The 26,760-nt window shown below is 44.2% G+C and overlaps 1 protein-coding gene across 1 annotated transcript; it reads left to right on the plus strand.

The window, feature by feature from the left end:
* Positions 1-1,673: 1,673 nt before the first annotated feature.
* TNFSF15 (TNF superfamily member 15) lies at positions 1,674-22,827 on the plus strand. The gene is made up of 4 exons (XM_072883092.1): positions 1,674-2,124; positions 8,945-8,996; positions 9,636-9,683; positions 15,016-22,827. Exons 1-4 carry the CDS (start codon positions 1,912-1,914, stop codon positions 15,441-15,443), a joined length of 741 nt encoding a protein of 246 aa, XP_072739193.1. The 5' UTR covers positions 1,674-1,911; the 3' UTR covers positions 15,444-22,827.
* The last annotated feature ends 3,933 nt before the right edge of the window (positions 22,828-26,760 follow it).

Consider the following 26,760-nt stretch of genomic DNA (forward strand, 5'->3'; position numbering starts at 1 on the left):
AGTACCCTGCCCTAGAATAAGCAACTGGGAGACCAGCCAAAAAAAAAAAAATCACTTCCACAGAAATATGAGTTTTCTTTCTAGTGATCTTAGCAGCACTTTCCCACCCATTCTGGTTTTTAAATTTATGATAAATGGAGCCATGCCTGCCCTGAAATCAGTTCTGGGTGCTGTAAAAACAGAGAGTAGTCCTTGAACTCAAGGTTTTACAACCTAAATGAAAACAAACAATTAATTAAAGAAGGAAACAAAGTCAGTCACTAGCCTAGAGTGACAAAGGAGTTATGTGGCTTGACTCGGATTAGAGCACACATCCTTTAGTGCTTTACCAGCTCTCTTGTCCTGGCTCCATAAACCATACTGGGTTTCACTATTTCTTGCTTGCTCCTTCATAATTTCTCTTTTCCTGGCCTATTCCCTGTCCAGTCTGCTGGCATGGATCCCCATCCCAGCATCCTCAGTCATCCTCACTAACTAAATTATACATTCTGCTCAGAGCATGACTTTTAGCTTTCTAGTGTATCACGAGCTGCACCAGACTACTGTAATAGGAAGATTTCTAGCAGTGTTATCGAAGTGCAAGTGATAAGAGCTGGCTGAATTTTTATTGGGGAGGGGGGCTGCAGACAGACTGGGACATGAGAAAATATTTTTCTGTCTTTGATATTATTTTGTAATAACACAAATCTGAAATCTGTTTTTCATGGGGAAGTAGGGGAAAACAAACCTTGTTGCTCTCTCACTAAAAACTAAGTAAATTTCCACCCTGTTTCTCTACCCAGGGAAAAAGAAGTTTCTGCACATCACTGTGAGTGTGTGTATAAATCAAAGAAAGTTTCAGTTTTGATGAGAACCATGTTTCACCAGGAAAAAAATTTCCAATTTCAACAAGCTGGATAAGTCTACATGGCAACATCTCTACTGACAGCTTCTGCCCTTCCTAAACCCTGCCAAGGCCAGCGGACAGAGGGTGGCTACTGCTGTGTGTCAGGGAGCAAGCATACAACTAGCCTTCCCCGGGAGAAGGGAGCCCATTCCAGCTGGACATCGGCTGCCATCTGAGCTTGTTTCTCCTAAACCAGTTGCTGAGCAGCTCCTGATGTTGCCAATAGGCAGCAGGCCCTTTTAATCACAGATAACAGCTATCAATAAAGTAAGAGGACATAAATTTTTCCCAAGTGCAATAAAGTCACAGCTTTTCCAAGTAATGATAACAGGCTCCTGTGAAAGCACAATTAAAATGAGTTTGAGGAAGATGAACCCCACAGCAGCTAAACACCTTATTTTAGGCCTGACCCTGTACTGTTTGGTGCAAAAGGTACATTGAGCAACCTGCAGCCTGCTACAAATTCTCCTAAAATGTAGGAATGAAGCAACATTTCAGAGAATCAGACCCCTTCTTTGGGGTCACTTGCGATACCCTCGCCTTCCCTAAAAGACTCTTCCCTTTTCTCCCAGGGCTGCGCTGAAACTGCTGGGCTCCAGAATGCCGCATGCTCGCCTCTGCTGCTCGCTCTCGCTCTCCCCCTGCTTCTCACTTTCACTCCCATTGGTTTCATGTTCCCTCTACCATGCGGAAAAGCTTTCAAGCTTATCCAGCCCAGCAGCAGGGTTTATCCTGGTTCCACCCACTGGGACTTTCCTAGCTTCCTTCTGTACAGCGAGGGGGAAAAAAAGCCAGACGGAGGCACTCAGCAGGCACCTCGGGGAGCTCGGGGAGCTGCAGTGCTCCCTTTCCCTGAGCTAGGTTTCTATTGTAGGCGGTGCATTCCTTGGGAGGGAGGGTGTGTGTGTCAGTGCCTTCCCACACTCGGGGCAGCTCTTATTTAATGGGGGTCTCCATGCAGGGCACACGCCAGAAGAGATTTTGCCGTTCCCAGTTCCCATCCAGGAGCAGCAGCAGCAGCTCACATGCCAGGCGCCGGCATGGACCATGTGGCCAAGATAACCCTGGAGGAGGAGGCTCCTGAGACCAACCAAGCCTCCAGAATGCACCTCAGGGAAGATTTGAGGAGGATACGGTGCGTGGTGCTGCTGTGCCTGCTCTCCGTGCTGGTCCTGACGCTGCCCACTGCCTACCTGCTTGTTGGAAACCTCAGAGCCCCCAGCTCCTGCGCTGTCCAGGTAAGAGACTGATGGCCGCTTTCTGTCCTGCCACCCTGCGAGGAGGAGAGCACCGCGTCCCGTGTCTCCAGGGTTGGGTTTGTTTGGTTATTTTATTCTCTTTATGAGTTTCTCCTGTTTAAGGGAACTTGAAAAACTCACTGTAACATTCCTTCTTCCTTACGCAGAGCAAATCTGCCTGGGATAGATCTTATTATTGTTTGGTCTTTTTAACTAATGGTTTCTGTTCCTCTTGTCTTAATTTCACTAAGGTCACAGTACAACTTAAAACTTTAAAACTTTTATTGACATGCTGCAGGAAACGCTTAAAAAAATTCACTAGTTGATGGAAATCAGTGTCTCTGCTGATTTCAGCCAGATTTTGACACTATGGCTCATTTTCTTCCCTTCTTTTAGGTTAACTCTGAGACTCCCTCTCCCAGTGCCCTATTTCAGCAAATACCTGCTGAGCATGCTGCTGATGTCAGTGGGTCAGTGCCCATCACCCATCACTGGGCAGACAGCTACAGCTCTCATATATTATTAATGCAAATTCCTGCAGAGATATCATTTGAGACAATTAAGGAGTCTGACCCTAAATTTCGCATCCCAATTTTACTCCCCATCAAAACTTTCTCTAGATCCAGGGATCTTCTCAGCTCTTCTTCTTTGACAGACAGCTAAATTCACTTTGCTCCTAGCAATACAAGCTTGCTGGCATGGCTGCTTCTAATGCTCTTCTATGCTGCCCCACTCCTCATGCCAGACTGTGAACAAGTGCCTATTTCCACAGTAGACTATGAATTCAGCAGGACTGCCCCATGCTAGAAGGATGCATATCTGCATATAGGTCTGAGGAATTAAAGTTTGAATTTTAGCTTCAGGTCTGAAATTCCCCAACTAATAAACCTGTTTATTATATGCTCACTTCGGAACAGCGAAAGAAAGCAGTGTTAGTAAGTGGCCTCGAAGGCAGATTTCTAACCTTGCACACATTTAGCCTGCGGATGTTTAGACAGCGTGACAGCTGTACCCACGGCCGTGGGCGTGCATGCTCTTGGCTGCACAGAGATGTGCTAGCCCCTGCTTGACCTCAAGTCTGCACAGCCAGCGTCTTCCGCCCAAGCGATGCTGGCTTCTGGGTGCAGCATCTTCTGTGTTACCTGGTTATAGCTTTGTGCACAGCTGAAAGGAGATGCAGCAGCCCTGCACAGTACCTTAGGCTGTTAAATCTGCCAACTTCTTGCACATGCGAAAGTGCACATGTTACTGCACTGACCCTGTTACTGCTATTTAGGCCAGCTAGAGCCAGTGGACACAGAGTGAAGAGACACTTTGGGCAGTCTCAGCTGCATTGCTCTTTGTTTGCATCCTGTGAGGTGGTACAAAACAGAACAGTTCAGTTCCTGAAATGATCTTAAAGTGAAATAATAATAAAATGTTAGCCTCTTTGATTGGACTAATGTGTTCCTGGCTCTTGACCCTGTTGGCAGAGTTAGCGGAGGAAAGTATTTTTGTGACCGGGTTTGGCTACTTAAGAGGAAAAGCACAACATAAGCCATTAAATTTGCCCTAGCCTGGGCTATGTTAGTGTGTATTTCCATGCATATGCACTGAATTATTAGTGCGTAGTATTCCCACAGTGATGTAATGAGGTGATCAGATGACTTACAGCCTCTACGAGTCCCAGTGAGGAAGAGAAAAATCATCGGAGCTGGCCGGCTGCCCGCTGCCTTCGTGCCAAGCCAGTGGGTGGAGTGCCCAGCTACAGTTCAACTGGATCCTGCATTTTCTGAATTTTTCATTCACTCCACTGGTGACTGACTGTATCGCCAGTGTTGTCCAGCAACAGAGCATAGATGGGTGCTCAAATCTGCCTGCCTGTGTAGCTTTCTATTAATTCCCCAAAGAGCTGTGTCACGGGCTGAGCCCAGGCACTCAGTCCTGCAGCTCAGCATGGCTGTAGCCGGTTTCAGTCCATGGGAATGTTTCTGGGCATAAAGGCTCTTGGGAAAATGTCTTTGTGCATTTCCTTCTGTATTTGAAGTGTTAGAACTGGATTGCTAAAGGATACCTTCCTCATGTGCCCCCTTGATAGCCAAATCAGGAGGACTAGGTTGGGACCAGACGCATGTGCCAGAGCTCTCTGTGGCACTGGTTTTGGGGTGCGGATGCCCTGGGTGTACTGGGAGCAAGTGGGCAGACCCAAGGCTGCACCAGATGCATATTCGCTTGCTGAGCCTCGCAGCACCAAGCCCACAGGAGGAGTCCTCTTGTTACCCCAGGACTGGAGCTCAGCCCACATATGCCAGATTATCAACTTCCTCTGCTCTGGGGACAGTCCTGGGAGGAGGGAGGGACTTGGCAGCGGAGCAGGTGAGAAGCAGACGTAGTAAATTCCTGAGCTAGTCCTTCCTGGAGCAAGGAGGAGGACCAGGGGAACCGGGGAAGGTTTGTGCAACAGGGGTGTGCCTCTTTAATTTGCCTGGGGGGTGAGGTGGTTTATTCATTTCTGCTTCTGTGTGAGCGCACATGGTGTCACATTCTGTCTCTGAAGGGATACAAACCCACCTTTTCCTCTAGAAATGTCCCTTTCAGGCAAAAGCAGGGCAAGTTGTGTCATTACAGCAACACGTGAGCCACTGTTTCTCTCTCTCTCATGGTATACTGCGTCTTGCATGAATAATTCAAGTCTGATGATGGTTTCCCTGGACACCTTCCAGGCTCACTACAGTGCTTTCCTTTTGAAAATAGAAATCACTTTCCACTTTCTTTTGTGCTTCAAGACAGAGTGAGGTGAGGAAATAGCATTCTTTAAGCAATAACACATGGCTTGGGTTATTAGCAGCAAATGTATAACAGGCTCTAGTGGTGCCCTTCCAGAGGAAGGTCCAGGAGTTCTGTGCGTCCTTCCCTAAAGGGAAGCCAAGTTTCAGTCTGAGGGCACAAATCTATCAAGGGAACGGCACAGCAGCCAGGCGAGCATCGCTGGCTGCCTTAGCAACCCGCTTAGCTAGCCCAAGAAAGCAGAGCATCAAGTCCCGTGGCCTGGAGATATTGGTACTTGGTCTTATTTTCATAGCATATTTGGCATGGCAGGACCACAAGCAGCATAAAGGGAAATTCCAAAACCTGTCCAAAGGATTGCACATGAACCTGTGTGCCATGTCAGCCTTGCAATAGAGAAAGGAGCTGTTGTAGTACAGGAGGGACCTTAAAGTCCTAGCAGCTCCACCTGGATTGTGCCCAAAGGGATGAAGCTGGAAAGCTAGCAACAAAGCTTGGAAAAGGACTGTCAGATCCATAATTCATGCAGAGCCAGAAGCCCTAATGGCCTGCCCAAATGGGAAAGAGAACCTGGAATGGCTTCCTGATCTGTAGGGAAGGAGAAATGCCTGGGGAAGAGCAGTGAGCATTGCACCTAGGCCCAGGTGTGTGGGATTCCCCTTCCAAAAGCCTGCAGCAGTATAACTCCTGACTGGCCATTGCTTCTTGATGCACGTGGTCCTTGTGGGCAAAGAAGCCAGTGAGTACATGCCCGGGGCACATGCTTACACTGGGCACTATAGTCCAACCAAAATACTCCCATCGAAGCCAGTTTTTACTGGCACAGGACAGGCCCCTACCAAAAATGCCTAGCCCAGGCCATGCAGCATCTCTGGAGCTAGCAAAATTGTGGGTGTATGTACTGTGTATGACCTGCAGAGACCCTGCTGTAAAATAGTGTCTTGTGCTAAAAATTGAGTGGATGGAGGTGCTGGGGATATTTTGCTTATTAATCTCTCTGCCTGCAGTGCCAAGCTGCTTTTCCCATGCAGTTCTCTATCGGATATCCCCGGCCCTTCCTGGAGGTGCAAGAGGCAAAGCGCATGTACAGGGGATGTTCAGCCCTTCTTTTTGGCTTTAGCAATATATGGATATAAATACAGTGGGGCTTTTGGACATTCTTGGTATCAAAACAATATAGAAATGTTTTGCATACCACAGTCTTCAGGGCAAATAGAACTGGCTGTCCGAGATGTTGTTTGTCTGCAAGTCAGCTGTAAGGTGGGATTTTCAGCATCACTCAGTGCTGGTTACAGTCTCTCCACAGTAACCAAAGGGAAAATTGAAGCCATGCTGTGAACTTTTCGGAATCACAGCTAAGTGAGAAAGGAAAAGAGAGAAAAACCCTAATTGTGTAAATGATCTCTCTGTTGGCTTATGCTGCTTAGCTCTCCCTCACCACCTCATCTACACTGTCAATGTACATCTGTGCCTATTTACGATAAATATTACTAATACCTGGCCATTATGTAGCATTGACTAGTGTTACAATATTTTCTACAGGAGGTTTACATTTGTATCCTTATCAAACAGCACAATTATGGAAAAAACATCTCCTACCCTTGCCAAGCAACAGAATAATTTCACACCTTGCAGCACCCTGCTCTATCTACTACACTACACTGTCCTTTAGCATCTATGAATGCAGCTCCTGCACCTTGAGATTCCATCTGGCCTTCTTTGGAAACAAGTAAATTGAAGTTACATAATAAGCTTCTTCCCAGTTTTTAGTCAAAACCTTTTTGTTATTTTTTATGAAGAAGCAGAATTCTTCTTGATATCCTTCCCACTTTCCCATCACCTCTGTTTGTATTGCAACATCCAAGTTTATGTAAAGTACTTTAGCAGAGGTTAGGCTTTAAATATGTAAACAGTCCCGCTGAAGTTACACGATTAAATGTAGGTTTGTGATTGATTTGTAGCTCATTGCAGTATTTATCATTGTTAGAAAATATGTCACTTGATAAATATGTAGGAAGTGTCACATAAATAATGGTGTAAATATACTCATATGCATATACATCTGGCCAAAAGCAAGGGGGAGTGTTTGAGGGAAATCCTCCACACCGATCTTGCGCTTCCCACCAGGGGAAGGACAAAGTCACCTGGCTATGACTCTGTCACATCAAAGGTACAGTCATGTTTAGACACCACAGCAAGCAGACAGGACCTTGGAGAAAGTCATTAGTCGTAATGAAAGGCCCAGCCATCTCACTGACAGCGCAACACCATTTCTCTCTGTCAGCCGCACACTGAGCTTTTGCACCACTGTCTCTTCTAGATGACATGTCCTGCAGAGCAGCAGACTCCTATGGGTGGGCTATATATGTGTGTACAGGTGGGGAAGGGAGAAAAAAAAAAAGATAATTTTCCCTACAGTTTTCCTTCTCCATTTTTTTCCAACACACTGGAGCTACTATGTTAGAAATTATGGTTTTCTGCAGGAGCACATGGATGTTTACTGCTAGTAAAACATTGAAGTATCCTTGGGCTTACTAGAGTAGCTAGCAGTCCTCAAACACAGGCAGCCTGACTCTTTTCCCACAAACACTCTCCTTCCCCTGGCCAATAAAAATTATCTATTTTCTACTTCTCCTGCAGTATTTGAAGTTGTGTGAGACACAGCCACCAAGAGATAGCTTCAGCATCTACATGCTAATACTATGTCAGCCTGTTTATTAAGCAACGTGCATCAAATCCTTAGCTGAAAGATGATCAGTGGCAGTTTACTCTATTCAGTGTATTTACTGTAGCTGTCCATAAAACACACCATACCACACCAGTGTGGTCCTGACAAACGTTGCGTGATAAGGGTTCCTAACAGCCCTGATAGTCAATCCTGAGCTGGCTACATCACCCAGACCGTCTGCTTCCGCAACCACACTGTTGGCATAGACCCACAATGAACTATGTCCTGAGGAAAGTGTAAGGGATGTTCCTCACATCCCAGGGAGGCCAGACCCAGTGTCAGCATCCTGCAGCATCCTCCACTTAGGAGCCGTGCTGCTTTACAGGCTGCCATAAGAGGACTGGCACTTGGTGAGAAGCCACTGGCTGTGCCCAAGTGTGATTCAGAAGGACCAGCCCTGGTAAGCATGTGGCAGGCAGGCAGCAGCTTCCCTTTGAACTGCTCGACCTAAACGTCAGAACGACTTGGCACGACCCAGGGCCATGCCCTGCTGCCATGCAAATGCATGTTGGCACAGGGATGTGTTATGAGTGTGCTGGTGTTCAGCTCTAGAACACAATGTAAGGGACAAAGAAACACGAATCACCTCGCCTTCCCTCGGTAGAGTGTCAGCGTGCCGCAGAGCTCACCCTCTGCCAGCTGCACTCTCAGACCTGCTCAGCTCCTTTCTGTCTTCCAAGGAGGCTACCCAACATTCAAGATGGACCTAAGCAACAGACTTACAGTCTGAAATAACACAGATGCAGAAAGAAAAGCAGGTGAAACAGCAGCTCTGTAGCTGACACCTCAGTTAGTCTCTTCGCTGGTGTTATGGATGAACTTTTGCACCTGTGAAGGCTCAGACCTGCTGAGTCTTGAGACAGGGAAGAATCATTCACGTTGCTCTGTTTGTTCTGCACGGATTGAGGGACAGGAGAGTCTCTAAGCAGCAGAGGTGCTCCAGCAGTGCTGGATGGAGGCACCATCCCAAAGGGGGGTTAGCAATGGCTAATTCACACTGGCCACTCTGCCAGTCCTCTCCCAGTTATGCCAAGGGCTTGTCCAGCCTCTGAACAAGACTGGAGTTTAACACAACCACCACAGGAGCCCAGGTCCTGTTCCTGGCACCCTTTCAGAAACACAGGCGGTTTCAAACAAAGAGCAGAAAACTCTTGCAATGAAGCAAAGCCTTGTCAGGGCTTGTCCTTTTTACATAAAAGCAGTAGCTGGACACAATAATATTACTGTAGCATATTCCATTTTCTAGGATAATGCAAACAAGACCTTCTGTGGAGGTACTGTACACCCTGGAGCCCTGACCTAACTGCTTGTAAATCTCTCCTGCAGGTCACAGAAGAGAGGGGCTCTCCCTTTCTGAAGCAATGGGCATTAGATACTGGTAAGTTTGCCAGTCTTTTCCCCCATCCCAAACACCTTTGTTTGCTGAGGTTTTGCAATTGCTGCCACAGCACACTGCTGGCAGATGCCTCCTCACCTGCCCTCCGCTCTCACCACCCTAATCCCTCCCAAGCCAAACAAGCCAGGGCAGACAGAGGCAAACTTGGGTGACAAGATGCAGGGAGATAACTGCAGCCATAGCGAAAGTGCGAGCATTTCTAACCCCGGGGCTGTGCACGCTCACTCCGCCTAGTGCAGGCACAGACCTTCCCAGGAGCTGTCTGAGATGGCTATAACTCCCTGAACATGCAAAAGCATGTGTTTGGGAGCCCATGCACACCACGCTCTCATCCATGTGCACCACACCTCCCCTTGGTTCACCCTCCAGCAATTTAAGGCATGGCCTCAATGTGCCCTGTCGACACTGCAGCAGGCCTGACAAGCTCTCTCATTTGCAAAGGGATTTTATTACCTCAACGGTGTCAATAAATAATCATGGCAAATAACTTCTGACTCAAACGTATGCAGAAGTGGAGAGGGGCTGCACACATTTCCTTGGCAGCATCGATCACCACTCACATCTGATTGACTTGAATAGCAGCAAACATCCTTACACACTTTTTTTCTTTTTTTCCCTCAGTCACAGATACACTTTCCAGTGCAGAAAAGCCAAGAGCGCACCTGACAGGTAATGCTTGTTCAAAAATGAAGTGTTTCCCATGGGTATTACAGCAGGTGTTGTTGTGCAATAATCTTGGTTTATATGGATCTCATAGGATCAGGTGTTGCAGGAAACATGGGAAAAATAATCATCAGCTTTGCCTTGTTGACCATGACAGATTGACTGCAGCCTGTGTTTGTAGAAAAGGGCCCACAAAGGAGGTAGTTGACAGAAACGTTGCCAATTTTTCAAGCCGTTTCCTTCACTGAATGAGCAGCTCTTGTAACTGAACTTAAATAGGTGCCTGGTATCTTAGTGATCTGCTGAATCCCCTAGAAGAGGCAGGGGAAAGAGCTGAAGTGAGCCCTCACAGAGCAGTGAATTGGGAAGAGCTACCAGTTTTGGAGCAAAACCAGGTCAAATAAGACCAGGTTTAGGCCTTAATTTTCTGCAAGACCTGACTCGGGCCACACACACCATATTGCCATTGAATCGCTCCCTGCTTTCACTGAGATCATCTCTAACACACGTTGGAGCAAGCGAGGGAAGGGTAATGCCCAGTTGAACCCCTCCAAGCCCTTATCTTGTGTCAGGAAGGTGCTATCGCAAAGCCGTATCGCAGAGTGGGCTGCCATACATTTCCGAGGGGCTGCCAGCATTTGCAAAGGCCACCACGTCAGCCTTGAAGGTGTAGCTGTCATCACACCAAGGACACTGTTCCAAACTGTCCCCCATCCTCGCCAGCTCCACCCACCTGGAAAATTTAGGTATTACCAGAGAAGAGGAAAAAGTTGATGGATGGTTCCCATGTGATGGAGTTGAGTGCTGAAAGGCTCTCCAGCTGCTCTGACCTAAGGCAATTTATACCTCTGAAAAATACAGCTCACTGCAGAGGCTTCCCCAACACCCTGTGTGTTGTCCCAGGGAAGCACTTTAGTAACTTGAAGCGTGCAAAAAGTGGCATGATGCTTCACACAAATTCACCTACAGGGTTAAACCAATCAGTATTTCAGGGCTGATTTCTTTCCCAGCATAGTTTACTTTCCCTAATCCACAGGCTTCTTCCTAATGCACATCCTTGGACCCATCTCCTTTTGCATGCAGGTTGCTAGAGCTCCAAAACTGACCTGTCCTTGTTCAAAATCACATCTTTGCTTAAGTGCCAGTTTGCAAGAGCAAAAGGACCATGTCCACTAGTGTTTCCCCTGAGTCCCCCCATGGCAGAGAGACCCCGAGGCTCCCTGTGCAGCTGACTCGGAAGAGCAGCTGAAGCACTGCTTTGCTGATGTGAACTTCCCTGGGTTGCACAAAAATCCAGTTGCCGCAGGGAAACACCAGTTTTCTTCAAATTTCCTCAGGCCCTCCATTTGCAAAAATTCCTTTGCCGTCATTCCCGAGCAGTCTCCCTGGGATGGTGCCCATCCTCTTCAACCTGCCGTTTCAGGCCAGTCACTGTTGGCCATAGCAAGAAGCATGAAGAGGAAAAACCTAAGGGGATTTTATCACTCCTTTCTGTGCAAAAAGGCTATACCCAGGCTGCTGTGCTATGTAGCCATCAGGGAACCTAATTTCCATGAACTTATCTTTGACCTTTTTTTAGCCCAAGGTGCTCTACCCTGTGGCAATGAGTTCTGAAGCTTAACAGCGCATCGCAGTCAGAAAATATTTCCTGTTATTTTAAACTTGCTGCATAATAATTTCTTGGGTGCCACCCTGGTCTTCTCAGAAACCATGACTTGTGCATAGAAAGTAAAAAAGGAATAATTATTCTTTAGATCTTTGTTACATTCCCCCACCTCAGGTACCTTTTTCAAAGTGAAGGTGAACTCCGAACTGTCACTTGTAGAAAACGTCTTCCAGATCTCTATTCTCTCTGTCTTTTTCTAGTTTTAGGCACATATATTCTGAAGGTGAGAGTAGTGAGAGGAACGAGTGCTAGCCACAGTACTTTCCTGGGAATGCACCACTGAATTAGCAGCAGCAGAATGACTCTGTGCTTTGGTCCCTGTTACTTTATGATGAATTTTCCACCTGCTCTTGGCCTTTTTAACACACGCTGAGCATTTTGAACTTATCCAAAGCGGCATGAAGATCTCCTGTGCCAGGGTGGCTATAGCTAGTGAAGAATGGCACAATCCATGTGAATACCTAGCTAGGACTTTTCTCCATCCCCATTCTCTCCTGTGCACTAATGCATATTTGGTGCTGACTGCACCATGCCATGCCATCATCCCCTCTCTGACTTATTTGGTTGTACTTTGGGTTAAGACGCAGACCAATGCCTATTCCTTCTTGTCACCAGCCTGTGGCATGGCTGGATGAACTACCTTGCAGAAACCCCATCAAGTACCTGGCTCGCACTTAACCGTGCTGCAATGGTATCTGAGTGCTCCACTAAATCTGGGTAGAACATCACTTTCTGGTTCCACTTGATTGTTGGAAGTAAAGACCTTTTAAGGGCAGTTATTAAACTCCCAGGTGATGATCTTGAGCAAAAGAGACCCTGCAGCCACAGGATTTTGCAGTACATGCTGTACAAGGGCTTTACTACAACAGGAGACTCAGACTCTAAACTCTTGCCAAGACCAGGAGTCTGGCCTCAGAGTACAGTGTTCGGTATCAGGCTCTCACACCGGTGAGGACTAAGAATTGTAGAAAACCCACAAGTTCATCAATATGCTACAAAATGTTCCCAAAAGCTGCCAAGCAACAGGGATTCTCCAGCAAGGGACTAAACCAAAAGGGATTTTGGGAAAGGAGAAGTAATTTCACAGGTAAGGGATGCCAAAAATTTATAGTGGATGGGAAAGTTGAAGGAACTGTAGCAATGATCCCTTATTAAAAGCAGATTTTATTTAATTCAAGAATTGGCATAATATGTATATTTGCAGGAAGTATAGCTCCATATATTTATGAAATAAATAAATGACAAGTACTAAGTACAACTGCTGCTAGAAAAGGAGCTATACTGTATTCAAAGGCACTTGAACATGCATTTTTCCTCTTGATCTGTATTGAAAGCATGGGAAAAATTAACTTGAAAGTAGAGAGCATCAATAGAGTGAGCTTTAACCTAAAAGGGAGGTTGTAGCTGTAAAACTTAGAGTTGCCTAATTCTAGAAGTTATGAAATCATGTACTTAATTTGAGAAGCCTGCTAGTTATAAGAAACATTGAAGAATTGAGTGTCATTGACATTGTAAATGCGTCATTGCACACAGAAAAGAATATTTCACATGCAGTTTCTCTTCAGTTTTCCCAAAAAATTCCCAAGATGGAAAAGAGCCCAGGACATTTTCTGGAAATATTCTGATCTTTTCAGGTCCTTGCCATCCCAAACAAGATTTCATCTGCTACCAATTTATTTCTGAGAGGTATTACTTCAAGCTCTTGTAAACCTTAGAGTGACCCAAATGCTACTTTAGTTTTATGCCAGGACACAGACCAGTCCCTAGACACCCAAGAGATAGATGAGGATGAAGGCAGACCATGAATACTTTCACTTTCTTTTATTCTTCCCTCTCTGTATCAGACAGAGCTCCATTGGCTCTAAGCCTCATAGTCCTTATAATACTTCAATAATTTACCTTGGCTTGCTATCACAATCCCTGTCTATCCTTCTCCCACACAGAAATACTTTCCTCATGTACTTTGCCTCCTGGGGAAAGATCAGAAAGATTTGATACTTCAGCAGCACTGACAGGCAGGCTGAAAAAAGCCATTGTTTTGTTGTGCTACTCAGAATATGCAAGAAATTGTACTCCTAACACCTTCTTGTCTCCTTATGGATTATTTATTGCTAGAAATGAGAGGGAAATAGATGCCACTGGGAACTGAGCACATTAGTTTTTCTGAATCTCATTTCACCCAGGATAAACCTAATGGTTATTGCCAAGAGAATTTCAAAGCTTTCCTTTACCTGCATTCAGTTTGCCTACCTGCCCATGCACACACACACCTTCCCCAAATACTGAATCAAAATCACCTTCAAACATTAACTCAAGCTCATGAGAAAGGTCTATTTCCTGGAAATCAGTTGCCTCAGTCTTTCTCAGCATTTAACATTAACTTTCCAGGTTCATTTTAATACCTGGCAGAATCTTAATGGTTTTTATCCTCTTCCTTTTCCCTGCCTCAGCTTCTGTTTTACCACAACAATTTTATGTGGCAGTCATGAAAGAGCAGAGAAAAATCTTTCACTTCCCTGCAGAAAAATGAATAAGTGCTAAGGCTTATTCTCCTGGCTGTCACATGAGAGAAATTAAAATGGTGGAGGAGAGGCGAAGGGAATAGGGCAGCAGTTCCCTGATTCTTCCCTGAGACCCCTGCAGCCTGGGGAGCATCCTTGGCTTGGATCAGACTAACATGGGGGTCTGGATTAAAGCTCTGCTTGTAATCAAGCTAACCATAAGACTGGAAAAAGTCTGGAAGAAAGCAGAGGCTAACACCAAGCTTAGTGTTTTGTTCCAGCAAAGCATTTAAAAAAAAATGAGATTAAAAATTGTTTTGAATATAACGTGTTGCTTTGGAATTGGGCCTCTTGAAGCACAGTGGGGTCTTCTGAGTTTTTGGTAAAATCAAATGACACTGGTAAACCAAATTCTACAGCAAAAGATTTCATTGTGAACACTCAGGAAGAAAAGCTTGGCACAAGAGTTAACAAACCCTAACATCCTTCAGAAGCAACTTGGCAGGAAGAGAAGTTCAAGTGTCCCAGTGCTTGGTGATAGATCATGCTGATCATTGTGAAACTTTTGCAAGCACAGCAGTGTCTAAGAAACATAATTTCAATCCATCACTACCGAAGAAAATGATGCTTTAGTATTTCTTATTACTCTCTCAGACCATTAGGTACAGGCATGGTACCCATGTGTACAACTGCCCCAGCACTGGTTTCTCTTAATGACAAGATTTATACTCTGTAAATAGGCAAGGTAGCACCCTGGACTTGCAGAGTAAAGCCATCTGTATTGCTCCACAGTGCCATGAGACTCAGCCTTTAGGAAGGACAGTCTCATAATTCGGGATCTGGCCCACAACCAGGACATCCAGTCACAGCCTACCCCTTCAGGCAGCCTGCGCTGGCTGAGGTCTTGAAATGCATCCTTGGCTTTCACTCACGATTGCTCAGATCTGGACACGCTATGGACACCCTCCAAAAATATCACTGGACAGTTGACCTGCAGCCAATTTTGCATCAGTTTTCAAGCTGTAAAATAAGAACAGTTCTGTCCTAGGATTTTGATTACCCTATTTAAATCGCTTGCCCTTTGGAGTAGAGATCTCATGTTGCATTCAGCAGCATATCCCTACCTGTAGCAAACTAACCCATCTCTTCTCCCTCTCGCTTCATCCCACAGTGAGGAAACAAGATCTCACCAACACCGTGGGAAATCATCTGCCCATCCTGCAGTGGGAAGACAAACGAGGCTTGGCCTTTACCAAGAACAATCTGAGTTATTCCAGCAACGCACTGGTGATACCTGTGTCTGGGGACTACTATGTCTATGCTCAGGTCACGTTCCGAGGGCCCATTGAAAGTTACAGTAAAACAAATTCTGTCACTGAGATCATCACCAAAGTCACTGACAGTTACCCTGAGCCCACCCAGCTGCTGACCAGCACCAAGACCCTCAGTGAAAAGGGAAACAGCTGGTTCCAGCCCATTTATCTGGGTGCCGTGGTCTCCTTAGAAGTAGGAGACAAGCTAATGGTCAATGTTAGCAACATCAGGCTGGTGGATTACACTAAGGAGCACAAAACTTTCTTTGGTGCCTTTTTACTGTAGGTCCCTGGCAGCAGCTGGTGGGAGCTTCCCTTCAGGGCCCTATAGTGTGACCTCGCTGGACCTTGGCTTTGTGGGCATCCATCGGGGTGCAACTCTGTGCTGTTATCCTTCTTCTGTACTATCACTCCCCTGCAGCTCCTTGCAGCCTTAAATTAAGGAGTAGGGAAAGCTGAAGCCACAGACTGAATTGAAACAAACAAGCAAACAAACCAAAAAAAAAAAAACAAACCAGAAAAATGGAAATCAGATTGGAGGAAAAAATGTATTTTTGAAAGTAAAAACTGAGAGCTCTTCTTCAAACTTTGTATGCTAGGGAGGAACAGTTTATACCTGTGGGTAGGAATATTGATCTTGAATATTGCAGCTAGGCTACATCACTAATTCTACCTCCAATGCACAATTTCCTCAACTCAAAAAAGTGTTTTGAACTTTCTCCAACACTTCCAGTGTAGTTTTGCATGACCCTTCTTCAGATTCTCAGTTCTAAAAGGTAATTACTTTTCATAATTTCCTTGTGAATAGATTTGCTCCATACTTTGCACTAACATAAAGCTCAGACTAATCATTAACTGCTTAATTAATCCCTTCCAACTTCCCTGTAAAGTAGATTAAAATTATATCTTGTGTTTTGCAGAAGCTACTTGAAATATTTTTTTCCCCAATAAATTGTTTTACAGTTCTTTAAGTCAATATACAGCCTCAAACCTTTATGTAAAATTTCTAGGGAACGTGCAGAAACACTTTCTGTTTCAGCATGAAAGTGGAATCTCCCTGCCAGGTCCTAACATTAGGAAAACAGAAAAGACAAGACAGAGACAGACATGCAGCAAAATTTTCCACACTTTTTAAATCAACCACTGAAATTTCAAGATAAAACCTCTGCAATATTTTGCTTTCCATTATGTTTAATACAAAGCAAGTGCAACTAAAGAAATCAGTGTCTTGGTGCTCCCCCTTGCAACCATTGCCAATGTTGCAGTGGTCCCCTAACCACAAAGGACTCCCCAGCCAATCCCTGGGTGAAGGCTGGCAACCAGTAGTCCCTACAGAAGGTCAAAAGATCCAAAGACACGATCATGGCATGCCGTGGCCAGGTGCAGAGCTCAGGAGTGTTTAGCTTCCCACCTTGCACTTATTTATTTTCATAGACCTTACTGCCTCTCAGGGAAATTCCCCAGCTTTCCTTCGCCTCTCACAATAAATACATCACTGGCAATGACTCAAGTCATGTTCTTGTAGATTTGGACTTTACACTCTTAACTGCCAGGAGGTCTCACACTTGACGACCTACCACCCAGCTGTTCTGCAACAACCAGGCTTCATTCTCTGCAACTCTTTCTCTTTCCTGCCTCACCTCTTTGGATTTTCTCCAGTTTCCACTTCTTGGCCAGAAGTGACAGCAAGGCTTGATTGTCTAGTTAACATTTCCACTCAAAGCCACGGTGGGGCCCAAAAGCACACTGTTAGCGTCAGGGAGACACTGAGGTTGGGGAATAGGTAGCGCTGGGGATGGGAGGTTGTAGCTGAGGAGCTCAAACAGGCACAGAAGTTCTCTGGTGAAGACAGCCCAGCTATAAAAGACCATATCGCAGTCCCAGCAGCAGTGAGACCAGGCTGCTTTGTCCACAGCAAGCCTCTTCCTAGCAGGAGACAATTTATTGCTATATAAAGTTCTGTTTGAGCTGACAAGGAAAAGTCAGCAGCACAGCTGAAGCATAGAGCATAGAGAAAGGCTGAGGCAGACTGGGGGTGAAGGGAGGAGAGGAGCAGAGGAGGAGGTGGGAGATCCAGGCAATACCAGGATCGCTGCCTCTTCATGACTTGGTGTAAGCACCTTCTATACCTCTTAAAACTAGCAGATCTTTTGTGTAGTAAATCATCTCAGAAAAGAAGGCTGTTTGACCATCCTTCCCTATTCTGCAGTGCCTGGGTCCCATAGTAGATCCCCATGTATCCATTCAGTACCTAGCACACACGACCTGGCCTTGTAACTTCTCAGAAAGAGTGTCTTCTGATTCAGCTCCTTGGCAGGGCTGTTCTTACTGCTCAGAAACCCCCCACACCACGGTAAAAGCTGGTGAAATCTCACTCTCTTGGCAGATCAAGACAAGGTTATTCTCTGGGAAACCCTAAGACTTTCCATATCTCAGATTTTCTAAAGTGTTCTCTCAGCACCCCACATAGAGTCCTTCTGAGCTTCTGATCCCTTAGTTATGTGCCCAAAATAGGATCTGAACTCATGAAAACATGAAATTTGCAGCTCTTGCAGGCCACCACGTAAAGCACTTTAGGTGACTAGCACACAAAACTCTTATAAAGGGCAGACTTAAAAGTGACCTGTCCAGGACAGGTGATTCTCAGCAACTAGGTAGGAATGCTTCTGTGAAGTGTTATATAGCATGAATTTGGTTTATCCTTGGAGAAAATTGGAGTGCAAACTCTAGCTGTTCTGAGACAGTTACAGAAATTCAGAAAGCTCTTTATTTCAACAAATGAGATGATGTAGCATTCTTCTGAGGCCATAACACAATCCTGATGGGCTTGTACAGCAGATTTCCACAAAAATTGTATCTAAAGTCACCATCACTTAATGCCTGGTGCACTGAACGATGGTAAATATGAGGCTTTGGGGAGAGGAGTGGTGAATGCAGTATTTAGCATACAATAAAAGAGCCTTCTATGGGACACATACATAGACAAACATATATTTGTGTATATTCCATAGAAGTTCTAGGAAGCCCATTGTCAATAATGAGCCTTTTCTGCCACAAGGCACATAATTTGTGTCCACTGTACACTAACGATAAATTTCACAAGAAAAAAATTGCCTGCTGCAGCTCCATTACAGGTGCGACTCTTTTGATCCATTATCCATGGCACAAAAATAATTATTTTAATCCAGTTGGATCAAGCTTTTGCACCCCATTACACACACCAGCTTTTAGCACATTAGCACACTAGCACATTTTATATGACATAAAGTAATATATCTGGCATTACTTGTTTTAAAGTGGTGCAGGCATATTAATCCACACGTCTACCCTAGTAGAAATTCTCTCTTTCTCCCTTTTTTCCCCTCTCAGTGCTAATAATGTTTCTGTAACAGTGACCAGCAAATATAATAAGTATGCAGGGGCCGATTCTGACCCTGTTGTATGGTGTCAGATATTCCCCCACAGAAGTCAATGGCATGAAGTCAGAGTAAAGCCACTTAAGTGAGACAGAGGTCAAGCTTAAAGGGAAATATCTCAAACAGACTGAACCCAAGCTGTGGATTCTCAGATTTTTCAAAGCTAAATAAGGACACAAGTATTCTCAGAAATTTGTGTTTATTGAATTAGAAAATTTTCTTTAACGTAAATAATTTCTGGAGATATGAAAATGCATATGCATCAGCATTTTCAATTGAATGAGAAGATGATGAAATCTGGTCATGTGAACAAGTGACCTTTCAGTCTGTGGTCAAACTGAAAATATGTTTTGGTTTGGGTGGATGTGAAACTAAAACAGTTATAAGAAAAAATCCAAGCTGGAGAAAAAGGGTGAAATAGGCAGCTCATACTAAATGAGTTAAGAATATATGATTTCAGGTTTTGACCCTTACATTTCTTAGGAGAAAAAAAAAATTAAGCACTTTTCAGAACAAAACCATTGAAAGAAAAAGTAACAGATTTTTTTTTTTAATGAAGTCTGATCAAAATATTTTAGTTTTTAGGAATTCTCTTCTTCCCTAATCTCTTTGATCCCCAAAAAACTAACACTAAATATAACCCAAATTCATAAAAAGGTTCAATTACTTACCTACTGCTTCCTTTCCCCTTAAAAACTAAGTATTGGTAAATAAGCATTAACTTTCTCTCCATATACATACAGAAGTAAATTTAAATCAAGCTATAAGGATCACAGCTCCAATCTTACCAACATATACTTGTGCTGTACTTAGTCCTGAGCATGTAGCTAAAGGGATATATCATTGTAAAAATGAGCTCAGTTTTCCTGTGTGGTGTATGTGAGGAGTAAAATCTACATTGCTCAAATTTAAAGTGGATAAAAAGTTTTACCTGTATTTACCCTCAACTACACCATTATAGGACCAACCCTCCAAATTAAGGAGAGCTTACATGGACCATCTCCAGCACATGTATGTTGGCATGATTGGGGTCTAGAGGTGGAAAGTTGAAGGTCACATTCCTTAGCAAAACATAACCCAAATGACAAAAAGGATGCTGCTGAGATGATTTTGGACGTAAGAGTTCAGTGGATATCAGGATGAGCAGACCCCTGGTACAAAGGGACACTACCAGGTTACACTGAACTGCAGCACAGACCAAGTGGAATGGATTAAGGTATTCACTTGTGATTTTCAACACAGATATTTCAGAATTTTGAAGGATTTCAGAATTTTGAAGGAATTTCAGAATTTTGAAGGAATCTCATTTTTCACCTCTGGTATAACTGACCACACCCCGCTTTGTTTTATTAATCTCCTGAGTGGCCCATCATTTCAGATGAGAAATGAGGAGAAAATTAATTCTTTAGAAGAATCAGAAAATGTCAAGAATTTTTGCCCAGATCTGGGTATTAGACACCAGTATAGCATTTTGCTATTGTAATGTATTTTCATATAAGTGATTGTATATTGTCTTGTGCTTCAGTGCTGATGTGTGTCTTTACCAGTCAAACTGACTTAGCTACTTGCTTCCAAGTTTTACGATAATAAAAAATGCAAGTTAACTAATGTGACAACTTCTGATCCTGGTCCTCTTCCAGAAACACTAACCAAATAACACACTTAAGAGCAATCAGCTAATACAGCCAGATAATGCTGATGTATAAGAAACCTATTTGGTTGCGTGTTAATGTATGAGTGATGGTTATTTTACACACGGTTAGAGGTCCCTGACCAGAGTGAACTTGGATTCAGGCCTTCTCCCAGGGGCTTAGAGACTTGCGTTTCAAAAGGAAAAATGTAAACATTGAGCAGATTTTCTTTTTCAGTCCATTTTCCTCTTTGCAGCGTGGGGAATGGCTGGTTCCCTTTTTTTGTTATTTCTTAGTCTATTTTGAAAAAGAAAGTCCTACAGAAAAAGCTATGCTTATCAGAAACTGCATTGTAGCTGTACTCTCAGCCCACTGAGTGAGTGAGCGATGCTCCCTGCTGAGCACCCAAGGGAGACAGGAACCACATTATCCCAGCCACCTTGAAAATCACCACCTGGCCAAAAAGCCAGGTTTGCCCTATCTACAACCACACATAAGAGCACCTTGGCAGCTTGGGAATTGAGTGTTTCCAATTGCTCAGCTCCTGGCTGCCAGGCATAACCCAGCTAGGAAACTTTCGCCAAATGAGGGTCAAAGTCTTGTTTGAAGGCAGCAGAGCTCTGGGCACCCCTAGCCCTGTTCTAGCTTGAGCTTTGCTGTCCTTACACTTTTAGCATCCACCTGCTGTGTCCTTACACAGCAGCATCCACCGGACATGTACTTCTTATCCTGGGTGACATTATCTTCAATTCCTCTGCTGCCAAGAATGCAAATTCTTTCTTTCCAGTAGCAGAATTGAGAAACATTCTCCCATTGGGCATATTATTTATATTATTTTGTATTTCCACAGTTTCTGGTGTTTTCCTGGCTTGAACTCAGAGTATCATATTTAAATTGCTTCAGAAGAGGTTTCTGGTTAAGGGCTCCATGCTCTGGCTCAAGGAAGGTTTTCACTTGAAACCTCTGGTGGAGGGCATATGTTTACTCTGGTTTCCATCCACTTGCAAATACCTGAGATGCTTTGTTAGGCTGTGAGTGGCAGCATCTGTAGGTCAGCCAAGAGTGAATTAGACAGTAGGAATTGGATCATTTTCTCCTATAACACCAAAAAGATTTGGTTTGTTTTTTTTTTAAATCCAATAGCTACCTCACGTTTAACGAACAGCAGAAGCAAATTGTGGTTTTATTATTTTTCTGTTTTAACTTGAGCTAAGCAGTATGCACTTGTTTTATTGCCATTTTACTCTGTGCTTTGCACGTATAGGGTAATAGCTTGAGTTATCGTCATCTTTGTGGTCTAAACACACTGGCACATACCGTCCCTCCACACAAGCATTGTGCTTCATTTTACCTACCTTTAATCATACAGAAGGTATCTACTCTTAATAAATTTCTAGGCTTCCTCTCTAGCGAGGTGGGGGGAGAGATGTACATTTCTGAAAGGCCGCGCATGCTAGGGAAGGTGAGGATAACAGAGGTGCTTCTCTCCCAGGGCTGCAGAGGGATGTATTTTTCTAGCAAGTAAGATGACAATAGCAGCACTCAGTGAAAGCGATAATAGCACTGCACTCACTTTCTCAGATAGCTGGGTAAAGCTGCCCAGCTACTGCTTGGGCAGAATCCCCATAGGGTTTAGCGTTAACAAATATATACGTGGACACGTATCTTGAGGGAAGGGAGAACATTTCTTTCATACGATGAACTTGTTGCTCCATGAAGTTCACCCTGCAGAATAGGACACTACCCATGAGAGGTTAACGTTCCCAGCTCTCATCTGTTGGCCAAGATGCCCAACCACAGCTGAATCTGCTAATTGCCAGCTTCGTTCTTGCATGAAGACCCCTTTTCCAAGCTGGGACAAGTTCTATGTCACAGTTAAGACATCCAGCTTTTGGGAAGAGCTTTGAGTTCACTCTGGCAGGGCATGGAGACTTTGTCTCCTAAGCATCTTGCAGGATGGAGCACAAGCTGAGATGAAGTGGAAGTGATCTGCACTCACAGGAAGAGCCTATGCGGTAAAAATTTCAGCTTACAGACAGGCAGCTGAATGAGGGCCGTGTTTTCTAACACACTCAGCATCTGTCAGACAGCTTCTCAAAGGAAATGAGGACTACACTGTTCAGTTTCTTTTTAAGACCTAGTGCCAAAGCTAGGTATGAATCTCTTCAAAAGTGCAAAAACCGGAGCCAAGTTTTTCAACAATGACAGTTCCAAATTCATTTTGCCTTATAAGTATTATTGCTAAATCCTTTGGAACAGCATGAAAGACATTGCCTGAGAAGTTATAACCTGGTTTATTAAGCACCATAAGTCAGGAGTGTTTGGGTTTTGCTGAAGTATGAACTAGCTTTCCAGATGTTCTCATTCTTGCACAAATCAAGCTATGTTCTTTCATTGATTGTAGAGTTTTATATTAAAAGGCACATCAAAAAGGCACTGAAAATGTTTGCTGCATATTTATTGGTACTGTACATATAGATGTCTTAATTTTAGGTAAGAGAAATTGTAAAAAATCATCGTATAAAGTTTAGATCTATTATACTTAACAGCTATTTCTTTTAGAAAATAGCTTTGATGCCTTCTGACAATGAAGTTTATAAATAGTTCTTTAAAACATGCTTTGTGTCATAAAGCAAAAAATAAAAGCATTTCATTTGATTCATATTTATTCCCAGGTCTTTCTTTATGCTAATAAGCATCCACCGAGTGCTCATATTGACAATTGGGAAGGGCAGACATTTACCCGTGCCAGAGTGGTTGAAGTGTGCCCTGTATTGCGTGTTATACATGTTTTCTCAGATGCATAGGGGTTTTTTGTCCAAGCTATTAATCACATACAGAATACACACACAGAAAATTATTAAACCTAACATTTCAAGAACAGTGAAATTCAGCCCTATTCACCTGAGGACAAGGTTCAGATGTTTTCACGAGCCTTTATTTTAAAGTCTTTTATTAGAGAATTTTGCCCCAGTGACATATGACTGAGTACTAGGACTGTAATTTTCAATTCCACACAGATATTTTTTTCTCTCTAAACAGAACTAGCTGAATCTCATCTTCATTTTTAAGGATGCCTAACTCTCACTGACAACACCCCATCCCCAAAATAAAATAATAAAGAAAAAAGATCAGTGCATCCCAAAGGTTATGTACCTTGCTTTGGAATGAAAAACTCCCATTTAACTGCTTTCTGCTCAACAACAATAAGATTATTTAGTAAAACCTCACTGTGTTTTGAGATTCCTTTAGAATTTCAGAACATTTCAGCAGAACAGCATTTATATTCAGAAAAATAGGACTTTGTGTGGATTAACTAGATTCCAAAGTCTCGCAATAGGATGCATTTTATCAGCCCCATCAATTGCTATTTCTGTAAAATATGCCCAAGGGAAAAAATAATTCTGTTTTCTACAGTAATTAATTTTGTTCGTGGGTGTCAGCTGAGGTTAAAGGGGTGGCTCCAACATGCAGTCTGCAAGCCAGGTGTTAGTCTGGCTTCTTCTAAAGTCTAACGGAGATGGGGCAACTCTCTCCGGGGCCACCTCCCTTTCTCTGTTAATTCCAGAGAGCTTAGAAACATTTCAGCGCAGCTGAGGTTAAGAAGTAGGAATCACACACTGAACTTTGTTTCTGAGCTGAACGAGTGCCTGTTTGGGTGGGCAGCTCTGTGGCCTCCAGAAAAGGCAGCTCAGCATCTCCCAGAATCAGAGCCTGAAGTTGGCTACTGCACCAGCCCGCATGGCTGTTCTCCTTCGGCAATCAATATGACAGCAAAGCATGGCTTTCCCCCTCCTCCCCCTGCCTTATTTGATGAGAATAAATGCATTAGTTAAATGAGAGCACTCATTTAAATGCCAGGAGGGGAAGAGGTTCAACATTCCCTGCTGATGGTCCAGCCAGTTGATGACTGTAAAGGCACACCAACATCTCCCTGAGTTTTGAATTAATCTTTGCAGACAGGATAGAGAGGCACATTTCTGCATGCAGAGGCCAAAGTGGAAGAGATCTATTAAGACATCATCAAGCCAACAGCCGCCAGGGCATGGTTATCTGTGAAATCACACAAAATAGATGTTTGCTCACTACACTTCCCTTCTCTCATCAGTGCCTGAAAGCAAAGGATGAAAAATTGCATCCTTTCAAAGAGGTAGTTAGCAGCAAGCACTGCCCATGCCCTAGCCCTTTAGCAAGATGACTTCACTTTTTGAAGAAAAGGAAGTGGGACATCTGTATGTAAATCAGGGGAATCTCTAGAACAAAAACAAGGAGATATGAAACAGCTTTTTGCTATAAAGTGAGACTGTTCCTCTTTGCTACTGAATTATCTGGTGAGAAGGTAGGAAAGATATTACAGCATATGGAAAACTCCAATAACTGCATACAAATCTCTAGGTCCACTGAAACTAGACAGTTCTTAGGGCTCTGCTACCACTGCCTTATGCATGGTGGCATCTCATTAGTTTACCTTCAGAGGTCATCCCTTTATACTTCTTTATAGAGGAGGTAAGGAGGATTGAAAAGGACCTTTTCTTTACCCATCAGCTGCAGCTAATTCTCACGTAGGATAAAAGCATAGGACTGATCTCCTGCATATCCTGCATATTGACTCCTGGAAAATCCCAGAGGAAGGCATGCATGCTATGAGCATGGCTGGAGTGAGTTGGCTGTGACAGCAGTGCCACCAATACCCTGCAGATAGGCAGCAAGGACTGCTTCCACCTGCACTCTGTCTTTCTGTAACCCAAGTCAGGCCACCACACAACCAGAGCAGGGGAAAGGGGACACTGGGCAGGTTCCTGGGCCACCCCAAGCCCAGTGGTTCTGAACTATGTCATTTCTCCACCCTCCTTTTAAGTATGTACATTACCAGGATGCAAAGCTTCAAGTTAGCTTTGCATCCTGTTACCAGTTAGCTAAAGCTAACTGTCTTGATTTCATAATTAATGGGTTTATGGCCATCTTCTGGTGGGCTAAGAAGCTAACTGATAACTTCCTACACTGGGGCTGTGGCACCTCAAGATAGTCTCTGCTCTCTGCCCCCTCTACTATCCCTTCAGAAGGAACTGCATCCCCCAGTTCCAAAGGTTCCCATGGTCCCTCTGCTCCCACACAGGACACTCTTCCCTTTGCAGCAGAGGATGCAAATTAAATTATTTTACCTTCATTGTATGTTAAGGCCTGTCTAATGTCATATCTGGTGGAACCAAACCAAGGATCATTAATTTAGGTTTATGTTTACACAGCTTAGAAATCAGCAGAAGATTAACAGCTTCAGCTTATGCTTCGCAAAACACTCTCCTAGTCCTCTCTGAAGTGTTCCGATAGCCTTTATTGGCCTCAGGAATCACTACCCAGAATCTGGGAATATCCCACCTTCAGTTGCTTTCCCCAAGTGGTGGGTAAGCAGCTCTTTGCCACTCAGAGGCAAAAAACCCCAAGAATATTTTAATCTTAATCAGAAGTACAGTACTGGCAGTATGCAGTGCACTTCATTCAGCTCAGGGCTCATCTCCAAAAACACCACTTTGGCAAAATAAGGGGTTTGTGTGAGGAGATAGCAGCTTCAATGAGAGTTCTTGGAAAAGGTTTCTGCACTCAAAAGTGAGATTTGTTTCCAACATCCCTGGGGACAGACAGGGTCCTCACAGTGCTGGTTCTTCTGGCAAAAGGGTTCCTTCCCAAAAGACCTAACCACACTCCAGAGAGGGTCTCAGAGCCCCTCCAAGGGTCATTCCACTAGAAAGTGATTCTTCTGAGCTGGAGCTTTCTACATGACAGGAACTGCAGGAGCCAAGAGCTTTGCTATGTCTACAGACAACTGGTGAGCACTGGAAAGCACGCATCAGAGTAAGACCCAGGAAGGAACCATTTCACAGACCCATCTCACCTCTCCCCTGGTCTCCAGTGGAAGGAAGTACCTGCCAAGGGAGCAGGCAGGAACCACAGGGTGCTCTGCCCAGGCTCCCAGAGGGTGCACCAGGTACACCATGTCTCCCTTTGCCAAGCAGCGCAGACAGAGCCCATGCCTCCCAATAGGCCTGTTCAGATTGATACAAGCCACACTGCCAGTCAGTAACCCAGACAGAGCATTCTCCAATAAATCAAAGACTGAAGACCCTTAAAGACATAGGGAATATCCTAAAATATCAGATCAATGGTCTGCTGAGGACCGTTCTTGAACAATAGTGGCAGAAGATACTGTTTAGGGAGAACATGAGCGTGTTTCATTTCCCTCCTATCCTGTTGCATCCACACTCACATCCACCGTAGCAATGGTTTCAGAGGGTACATCCATACCTATTCCCTTTAGTATTAAACTCATGAGTAACAGGTCCCTGAACAGACTAATCACTTTCCAAACTATTCAGTATTGTTTGTTCCTTCAGTTTCCTGTGGCAGATTCCTTAAATTCTTTGCCTGCTGCGTAAGAGCACTCTTAGGTGTTTCAACCTGAAGATGAGAAGAGTCCTTGAGCCTGGGGCTGCGGCAATCACCTGGAGCACAGGAGACATGAGATCAGTCTAGTCTGGGACAGGTTCTCCTTTTTGGCTGA

This window comes from Ciconia boyciana, chromosome 18 (assembly GCF_034638445.1).
Source record: "Ciconia boyciana chromosome 18, ASM3463844v1, whole genome shotgun sequence".
Taxonomy (NCBI): domain Eukaryota; kingdom Metazoa; phylum Chordata; class Aves; order Ciconiiformes; family Ciconiidae; genus Ciconia; species Ciconia boyciana.